General features: G+C 39.4%; 1 protein-coding gene across 1 annotated transcript in view; it reads left to right on the top strand.

Annotated features, from left to right (window-relative positions):
* Positions 1 to 10,158: 10,158 nt before the first annotated feature.
* The window catches only part of LOC119578636, a 2,221-nt gene continuing 1,439 nt past the window's right edge, over positions 10,159 to 10,940 (top strand). The window contains exons 1-2 of the mRNA XM_037926196.1: positions 10,159 to 10,431; positions 10,912 to 10,940. The exon at positions 10,912 to 10,940 is cut by the window's right edge and continues 115 nt beyond it. Coding sequence (XP_037782124.1) covers positions 10,318 to 10,431; positions 10,912 to 10,940 — 143 coding nt within the window. The 5' untranslated portion in view covers positions 10,159 to 10,317. The remainder of the gene's footprint in view (positions 10,432 to 10,911) is intronic.

The raw sequence follows: 10,940 nt of genomic DNA, 5'->3' as shown, positions 1-10,940 counted from the left end.
GTGTGTGGTGTGTGTGTTGTGTGGTGGTGTGTTGTGTGTGTGTGTGTGTGTGTGTGTGGTGTGTGTGTGTGTGTGTGTGTGTGTGTGTGTGTGTGTGTGTGTGTGTGTGTGTGTGTGTGTGTGTGTGTGTGTGTGTGTGTGTGTGTGTATGTTGTATGCTTGCTTAAGTAAAACAACGATGAAGTTTGATTTGTTTCTTTGTTGAGCACTTACAAATTTACTTTCTGATTTAACTTGAATTCGCCATTAAGAAGTGGGAGAGAAAGAAGAGAGAGAGAGAGAGAGAGAGAGAGAGAGAGAGAGAGAGAGAGAGAGAGAGAGAGAGAGAGAGAGAGAGAGAGAGAGAGAGAGAGAGAGAGAGAGAGAGAGAGGAGAGAGAAGAGAGAGAGAGAGAGAGAGAGAGAGAGAGAGAGAGAGAGAAGAGAGAGAGAATTGATTAACAGGCAAATTTCACACAAGGTCTGGAGCACTGTAGCGCCTCACTCAACCAGACTAACGCAATCAATGGGGATAGGCCAGCGAGAGTGAAATATTAATGGTGGTTTCAAGAAGTCGTTTCATAAGTACGCTGACGATCGCATTTTCTGTTGTTTATTTTTTTGTGTGTCTTCCTTTCTTCCCTTTTTTATTCTCTTTTATTATTATTATTATTATCGTTCGTCCGTGTGTCTTTGTGTTTTTACGGTATTATAATTCTCTGTAAACTCCAGTTTCCAGAAGTTTTATAATTTATGCAGTAGTACGTCGGTTTCATTTCTTTTAACTTCTTTACTTTTTAACATTTCATTATACTTTGTCAATAAAGATACATACATACATACATACATATAATATATATATATATATATATATATATATATATATATATATATATATATATATGCACACACATTATATATATATATACGTATGTATGAATAACATTGCAATACAGTCTCCATGCATAGACTATACTGCAACACGCTTTATGACATTTGCATATATATATAGTTTCACACTGAAGAGGATAAATTCCTAACCAGCATAAAGAATAAGAAACACAATATTATACTTACAAAAACACCCATGGGTATCCATCCTTAATATCTGTTATTTATCGCCCTTTATCAGTTCACACTTGTGCTATGGGAATATCAAGACAATAACTATTTCCACACTTAAAGCAAAACACACGTTGTTATAATATGTATCACAGCAACACACACTGAACTCCACGAACAACCTCCACACTGCTTGTCTGCTCTCTTACTGAACCTTCACAAGCCACAACTTTCGTGCCTTTACCATCGACAGATTCGACCTTTCCTATTGGCTACTGGCCCGGACCAATCAGCTCCTCTCCCGCCAAAAACTGACCGGACCGGAGGACGAGATTCAAATTCGGATCCACACACCCATCTCGCTCCTTTAAGGAAAAAAAAAATAGTTTAACGGATTTTTCAACGGTCACGGGCGATTTGAAGGGAGACAGTTTATCCTGCACGAGCTCTGAGGCGGAAAAGAAGAAGAAAAGAAGGAGGAGAGGAGTTGAAGTTGCTTTAGAAAGTGGACTGAAATAGGTTTAAAGGCGCGTTGCCGAGAGCTTCCTTACCGGCAGAAGCAGGACGGAAAAGCGAGCGACAGGTGAGGCAGCGATATCCTACATGCGGCACCTGCGTGAGCTCGGCGCTGGGCGGGGTGACGAGCAGGATGCCGAGTGTGACGCCCCTCGCCTCCGCCCCGAACCCCCCCCCCTCTCCTCCTCCCCCTCCCCCTCCCTGCCCTTTTTACCTCCTCTCCCCACTGCCCTTGATTTCCTTCTCCCTCCCCACTGCCCTGTACCTTCTTCCTCCCCAAGGCCTGTACCTTCTTCCTCCCCAAGGCCTTTACCTTCTTCCTCCCCACTTCCCTGTACCTTTTCCCTCCCCATTGCCTTTCTCTCCCTTCTCCCTCTCTACTTCAGTTCTTTTCCTTCTTCCTCACTCACTGCCCTTCATTTCCTCCTCCCTCCCCACCCCCCTTCCATATCCCTTTTTCCCTTTCCCTTACACTTTCCTTTCCTTCAACTTTACCTTCCTTCAAACTCTACCGCCTCTTTCCTTCCATCTCTCTGTCTGTCTGTCTCTCTCTCTTTCTCTCTCTCTCTCTCTCTCTCTCTCTCTCTCTCTCTCTCTCTCTCTCTCTCTCTCTCTCTCTCTCTCTCTCTCTCTCTCTCTCTCTCTCCCTCTCTCTCTCTCTCTTTCGCGTCCTGCTTGCTATGTAATCTAGTGTTGGCACGTGGTATTGGATGTGAAGGTTACTTTGGCTACCTACAGGAAGTGATTTTCGATAATGTTGATGACGAGTACTTCTTGCAGTGACTCTCTTCTCTCTCTCTCTCTCTCTCTCTCTCTCTCTCTCTCTCTCTCTCTCTCTCTCTTTGTCTTTCGTTTTTTTTCGCCTCTCTGTCTGTCTGTCTATCTCTCTCTCTCTCTTTTCTCTTCTCCTTTCTCTCTCACTCACTCACTCTTCTACTCCCCCCACCCACCCCTCTCTCTCTTTCTCTCTCTCTCTCTCTCTCGCTCTCTCTCTCTCTCTCTCTCACTCACTCACTCACTCACTCACTCACTCATTCATTCACTCGCTCTCTCTCTCTCTCTCTCTCTCTCTCTCTCTCTTTCTCTCTCTTTCTCTCAATCTCCTTTCTCTCTTCCTCCCTCTCTCTCTTTCTGTTTATCTGTCTGTCTGTGTCATTTGACTGCGCATCGTTATGCAGATTCACACACTGCCATTTATCAATTCAATAACGCATGAAAGAATTTGTATGAATTAAGAGAGAAAGAGAGAGATAGAGAGATGGATAGTTATATAGATAGAGATGGATAAATAGATAGATAGATATATAGACAGATAGATAGGTAGATAGATAAATAAAGAGATAGATAGATGAATAGACAGATAGAAAGATAGATAACTAAACAGATAGACAAATATATAGAGAGACATAGACAGATAGATAAATAAAGAAATAAAAAGATAGATAGCTAGATAGATAGGTAGTAGATAAATAGAAAGACAGATAAATAGAAAGATAGGTAAATAGATAAACAGACAGACAGATAGAGAGAGAGAGACATAGATTGATAGAGAGAGAGAGACGTAGTTAAATAGATAGATAGAGAGAGTAACTGACAGACAAACATCAGTTGATCAGAAATGATGTAACATGAAATCACATTTACTTCTCCTTAACCAACACTTAAAATTAAACACTAGTACTTTGCTCTGTAATTACACACTTTAATACTAACAGCTGGTTTAACGACTAAAAACTGCAATTAGTGATTTATCTTACTGATTCGTAGTTATAATTAAAAATGCGTTAATGGACAATAATGAATATTCTGGATATTTATTTTCAGATTATTAATATTATTATTATTATTATTATTATTATTATTATTATTATTATTATTATTATTATTATTATTATTATTATTATTATTATTATCATCATCATCATTATTATTATTATTATCATTATTATTACTATTATTATTATTATTATTATTATTATTATTATTTTATCAATGCATCATCATCATCATCATCATCATCATCATCATCATCATCATCATCATCATTCATCATCATCATCATCATCATCATCATCATCATCACCATCATCATCATCATCATCATCATTATTATCATTATTATTATCATTTTTGCATAAATTTAATTAGTTAATATTTAATAGCCTTAAGTACTTAGTGACATTAATGATAATGATAACAGTGATAATACAGATAATGACATTAGTAATAATGCAGATAATGATATTTATGATTTTATAAAAATATGGTAATAGTGTTAACAATAACATTAATGGTAGTAATGGTCATGATAATGATACTGATGATAATAAAGAGTACAGTGATAGTTATAGTACATTTCTGACAATGCTACTAATGATACAACTACTAGTTATAACTACAATCACAACAACTGTTGTTGTTTTTTTATTCATAACTACAAACCCTATGATCGGTTTATTTTTTCTGTTCGTAATTAATAACAACATCCATAACAAAAGGAAAGTGAAAAGAGGAATGATGATGATGATGTGATGATGATGATGATGATGATGATGATGGTGATGATGATGATGAGATGTGATGATTATGATATGATGATGATGATATGGTGATGACGATGATGAAGTGATGATGAATGATGTTGATGAGATGATGGTGATGATGATATGATGGTGATGATGTGATGCTGAATATGATGATGATTGATTAGGATGATGATGGGGATGATGATATGGTGATTTGATGAATGATGATGATGAGGAGGGTGTATGAATGATGAGGATGATGATGATGGTGATGAGATATGATGAATGATGAATGGTGATGATGATGAATGGTGATGATGATGTGGATGCTGATGAGGAGGATATGATGATATGATGATGAATGGTGAATGATGATGATGATGATATGATGAGGTATGATGATGATGATGATGATGAGGTGATGATGATGATGATGATGAGGATGATGATGATGTGATGATGGTGATGATGATGATGATGAGATGATGAGGATGATGGTGATGATGACGATGGGATGATGATTATGATGATAATGATGATGATGATGATGATGATGGTGGTGATGAGGATGATGTAGATGATGATGATGATGAATGATGAGGGGGGGGATGAGGATGATGATGATGATGATGATGAGAGGATGATGATGATGATGATAATGATGGTGATGATGATGATGATTGATGATGATGATGTTGATGATGAAACAAAATCCGAAACAAAGGCCGAAGCACAAGCATAATAATAATAATAATAATAATAATAATAATAATAATAATAATAATAAAAGAAAAGAAAAATAATAAAAGCAGGAGAAGAAGGAGAAGAAGAAGAAGAAAGAAGAATAAGAAGAAGAAGAAGAAGAAGAAGACGAGAGAACGAGAAGAAGAAGGAAAAAATGAAGAAGAAGGAGAAAATGAAGAAGAAGAAGAAGAAGCAAAGCAGAAAGAGAAGAAGAAGAAGAGAAGAAGAGAAGAAGAAGAGAAGAATCAGAAGCAGAAGAAGACGAAAAGAAGAATAAGAAGACACCAGGCAATTTCAAAACGTAAACAATCAGCCGTAACATTTCAAGATGGCGGCCGGAATAGGTCGGTTATACGGGCGAACGCTCACTCTCCTCTCTCTCTCTCTCTCTTCTTCTCCTTCGCATCGTCTCCTCTCTCTCTCTCTCTCTCCTCTCCTCCTCTGGTCCGTCTCTCTCTTCTCTCCTTCTCTCTCCTCTCTCTCTCTCTCTCTCTCTCATCTCTTCTCTCTCTCCTCTCTCTCTCTCTCTCTCTCTTCTCTCTCTCGTCTCTCTCTCCCTCTCTCTCATCCGCCTCTCCTGCTCTCTCATCTCTCCTCTCTTCTCTCCCTCGCTCTCGTCTCCTCTCTCTCTCCTTTCTCCTCTCCTCTCCTCTCTTCTCCTCTCTCACTTCTCTCGTCCCCCTCTCGCTCTCTCTCTCCTCTCTCTCTCTCTCCGTCTCTCCTATCTCTTCTCATCTCTCTCTCCTCTCCTCCTCTCTATCTCCTCTCTACTCTCTCTCCTTCTCTCTCTCCACCCTCCTCTCTCCTCTCTTCTCTCTCTCTCTCATCTCTCTCTCTCTCTCCTCTCTCTCTCCTCCTCTCTCTCCTCTCTCTCTTCACTCTCTCTCTCTCTCTCTCGCTCTTCGTCCCTCTCTCTCTCTCTCTCTCTCTCTCCTCTCTCTCCTCTCTCGTCTCCTCTCTCTCCTCTCCTCCTCTCTCTCCTTTCTCTGTCCTCTCTCATCTCTCTCTCCATCCTCTCGCCCTCTCTCTCGCTCTCTCCTTCTCTCTCTCTCCTCTTCTCTCGTCTCTCTACTCATCTCTCTCTCTCACTCTCATCTCTCTCCTCTCTCTCCTCCCTCCCTCGCTCTCTCGAATCTCCTCTTCTCTCGCTCTCCTCTCTCTCATTCTCTCTCGCCTCTCTCTCTCTCCTCTCGCGCTCTCTCTCTCTCTTCTCTCTCTCTCTCTCTCTCTCTCTCTCTCTCCCCTCCCACCCTCTCTCCTTCCTCCTACTCCCCCCCCCCCTCTCTCTCTCTCTCATCCTACGACTAAATCCTGATGACCAGAAGGAAGGCCTTTTACTGCTACGATTGAGGAAGTCAGGAAGTCAGGAAGTCCTACGTGGGGGGGGGGGGGGGGAAGGGGAGGGGAGGGGGGGGGAAATGGAAATGGGGAATTTATGAGGGAGGATTTCGATGGATGTGGGTGAGCGGGTAGGTGGATAGATAAATGGATGGATGGGAGAGATAGAGAGAGAGAGATAGAGAGAGAGAGAGATGGAATAGATAGAATAGATAGATAGATAAAGAGAGAGAGATTGGATAGATAGATAGATAGATAAATAGATAGACAGATAGAGAGAGGAGAGATAGATAGTTAGAGAGAGAGAGAGAGAGAGAGAGAGAGAGAGAGAGAGAGAGAGAGAGAAGAGAGAGAGAGAGAGAAATATAAGAAAAAAAAACAGAAACAAAGAAAAGAAAAGAAAGAAAGAACGAAAGAGAGAGAGAGAAACAAAAAACGAAAGCGGAAAGCAAGAGTGACATACAACGGCAGACCGACAGACCGACCGACAGACAGACAGACAGGCAGAACAAATGACAGGGAATCGAACGACCTAAAATACGTTCTTAAGATAACTTTCTCCCATCTGAAACGAGAAAGAGAAGAGAAGAAGAGAGAGAGAGAGAGAGAGAGAGAGAGAGAGGGAGAGAGAGAGAGAGAAGAGAGAGAGAGAGAGAGACAGAGAGAGCGAGAGAGAGAGAGAGAGAGAGAGCGATAGAGAAGAGAGATAGGAGGAGGAGAGAGATAGGGAGAGAGAAAGAGAGATAGGGAGAGAGAGATAGGGAGAGATAAAGAGAGAGAGACAGAGAGAGGGAGGGGAGAGAGCAGAAACAAAGAGAGACAGAGGCGATAGAAAGGAAAATAAAGAGAGCAAGACACAGAGAAAACTCTAGAGAAAGGAAGATGCAGATAAAAGCGAGAGAAAGAAAAAATGAGAGAGGGAGAGGGTGGGGGAGAGACAAAGACAGAAACAGAGCAAGGAGGGGGAGAGAGCAGAAACAAAGAAAGAGAGACAGAGGAGATAGAAAGGAAAATAGAGAGAGCAAGAGAGCTAGAGAAAGGAAGATCCTGATAAAAGCGAGAAACAGAAGAAATAAGATAAGGAGAGGGTAAGAGAGACAGACAAAGCCAGAAACAGAGCGATGGCGTTACAAAATGCGTCAAAAAAACACACATACAAAAGAAACAAACAAAGAAAAACGGGACAAGAACAGGACAAAATACAAAGTAACATCGTCTGCGTTTAAGCCCTTCTCTTTTCACTACAGCAGTCACCCCTTCCTTCACAGACTACACGATTTTCTATGGTTATTCATTGTTTCCCGAGATCAAAATGTAAACAGAAAACGGCTGACTACAAGTGTGCGTCTGTCCTGTATATTGTATGTTAATTATGTTTTTCAATTTTTAATTAATGAATTATATGTTATATAATATATTATATATCATATTATGTTATATTGATTATGCATTTATATATTATATTATTAATTATATATATATATATACATATATGAGTGTACACACACACACACACACACACACACACACACACACACACACACACACACACACACATACACACACACACACACACACACACACACACACATATATATATATATATATATATATATATATATATATATATATATATATATGTATGTATGTATGTATATATATGTATATGAGTGTATATGTACCTATATATATGTATATATATATATATATATATATATATATATGTGTGTGTGTGTGTGTGTGTGTGTGTGTGTGTGTGTGTGTGTGTGTGTGTGTGTGTGTGTGTGTGTGTGTGTGTGTGTGTGTGTGTGTGTATAATATATATGCATATATACATATTTATACATATATATATTTATACACACACACACACACACACACACACACACACACACACACACACACACACACACACACACACACACACACCACACACACACACACACACACATATATATTATATATATATATATATATATATATATATATATATATATATATATATATATATATATGAATGGTAAAACACTCTCCGTGCTGATACTACGGAAGAAAAACCCACAATACAAAAACTAGATTTATTGAAAATGAGACAACAGTTTCGATTCCTGGATTCCATCCTCAGATCTGAGGATGGAATCCAGGAATCGAAACTGTTGTCTCATTTTCAATAAATCTAGTTTTTGTATTGTGGGTTTTTCTTACACACACACACACACACACACACACACACACACACACACACACACACACACACACACAATACACACAACGCACACACAATAAATAATATATATATATATATATATATATATATATATATATATATATATATATATATATATATATATATATATATATATATATAAAATATCTCGGGTTACGCTTCCTCATGGGGATGCAGCTGCAGTACAACGCTTGCGGGAAAAAAGATGGGGAAAGCGAGTGAGGCGAAACGACTGCGTGTTTGGCCACAGAAGGAATGGGGTTGTGTGGCCCCAGGGAGGAGCCTCGGGGATCTGCTGCGGAACCCGTTAAACACACACACACACACACACACACAAACGTGTGCGTGCGTGCGTGCGTGTGTGTGTGTGTGAGTGTCTGTGCTTGTGTATGCGCGTGTGAGTGTGTGAAGAGTGAGAGAGAGAGAGAGAGAGAGAGAGAGAGAGAGAGAGAGAGAGAGAGAGAGAGAGAGAGAGAGAGAGAGAGAGAGAGAGAGAGAGAGAGAGAGAGAGAGAGAGTGTGTGTGTGTGTGTGTGTGTGTTTGTGTGTGTGTGTGTGTTTGCGTGCGTGCGTGCGTGCGTGCGTGTGTGTGTATGTGTGTGCGTGCGCCTGCGTGTGTATGTGTGTGTGTCTGCGTGTGTATGTATATATGGGTATATTTGTGAGTGTGCAACAGGAACGACCTCAAATCTTGTTTTCCTCCTGCTATTTTCGTCCAAAAAAAGACCTCGTGGTTATTTACTACAGGAGGAAAAGACGAAAACAGAACAGAGAAAAGGAACAGAGAACGGAGATGGAAGATAAAACAGAACAGGGGTCAGAGTACACGGCGATGTGTCCAAACAAGAAGTTCTTTTGTCAAGTCTATGCAATTGTGCTTCTGTGTTTTCTTGCTTTCATCTTCCTCGTCGACAGAGAGTAAGTTAATCACTGTTTTTATCTTTTGTTTTCTATATCTTGTTTCGATTTTTCTGTTTGTAGATTTCTCTCTTCGTGAAGTATGTTGCGTTTGTATACTGTATGCATTCCTCTCTTCCTATTCATCGGCCTTTGAAAATGTCTTTATTTATATGCATTGACAACATGTAACCTTAACAATAACATTATTCATATTATGGTATATGTTTTTTTTTTCTTTCAGAGTATCAAGTCATCCGTCAAAGTGCTATATACCCACCCTCATGTCCAAGGCTCAGTATGAACAATATCTCTATAACAAACAAACAAAATGTAATAACTGGGTAAGCATGTGTTGCTTTACTATTATGAAAGAGTATGGCTATTTTATGCATGTATTTTTCTTCTTCTCTCTCTCTTTTCTCTGATGATTATTACCTGTTTTATATATGTTTTTTTTGTGGTTAACGCTTCATTCTATTTATGAAAAGAAAAAATAAAAGGCAGATTACTTCGAATCAGTTTCTGTGTGTGTAGACGCCTGTCTTTTTATAAAGTATATTATAACTAAATATCCAATGAATCTGATATACACACAGAGGCACATAATATATGAATCTGAAATTGTTTACACATTCGTATTTGATCATGTGCACGCACATGCAACAGACGACGCTATTTCCGTGTTGTGCATTTCCCGTCCACGGAAAAAAAAGAAAAAAGAAAGAAAGAAAGAAAAAAAAAAAAAAAAGAAGAGAGAGAGAGAGAGAGAGAGAGAGAGAGAGAGAGAGAGAGAGAGAGAGAGAGAGAGAATGAGAGAGAGAGAGAGAGAGAGAGAATGAGAGAGAGAGAGAGAGAGAGAGAGAGAGAGAGAGAGAGAGAGAGAGAGAGAGAGAGAGAGAGAGAGAGAGAGAGAGAGAGAGAGAGAGAGAGAGAGAGAGAGAGAGAACGAACTGTTTACACTCCCACATCCATCTCTGACGCAGGCGCAGCTGGGTGGATGGCTCGGGGCTCCTGCAGATGGAAAGAAGATGATGTGTCTGGACGAGAGGTTTGACATCCAAGCAGGAAAGTGCGTCGTCTTGTCCTTCGGTGTAAATAACGAATGGTCTTTCGAAGATGACGCAGAGAGGTTGGGTTGTAAAGTAAGTGGAATTGACATTTAATTTTTTTCTGTTTTGAAGACGATTTCTTTTTTTTTTTTATTATCACTACCGTTATTTATCTTTATTTATTTATTTGTTCTATGTTTTGTTTATTGATCGGTAATGGGTTATATTCATCATAACAAATAAACTGCATATCCTTATGTTGGTTTTAAGCACTGACTATTATTAACATTTCCCACATTTTTTCTTTTGTTTATTCGTATGATCATTTATCATATTCTTGATTATTCATTGCCTTCCTTAATCTTCACAGGCCTTCCCTAAGTTGAACTAAAGAACACCATTGTTGATATTCTAAGTAAATCCATATCTACTTGACTGTCTATCTATCTATACATGTCCTCTTTCTTACGCTAACTTCCAGGGACGTCCATACATACATCTCACCAAAGAAATCTTGACACAGCTTCATTTACTCTATACAAATAAATCCTACATCTCCTTCGTGTGCCTCAGGTGTATGCCTTCGACCCTACCATGGGCAA

Source organism: Penaeus monodon, chromosome 11 (genome assembly GCF_015228065.2).
Source record: "Penaeus monodon isolate SGIC_2016 chromosome 11, NSTDA_Pmon_1, whole genome shotgun sequence".
In the NCBI taxonomy this organism is placed as follows: domain Eukaryota; kingdom Metazoa; phylum Arthropoda; class Malacostraca; order Decapoda; family Penaeidae; genus Penaeus; species Penaeus monodon.
Note: the sequence above shows the minus strand (reverse complement) of the source record. Positions and strands in the feature narration are given on the sequence as shown.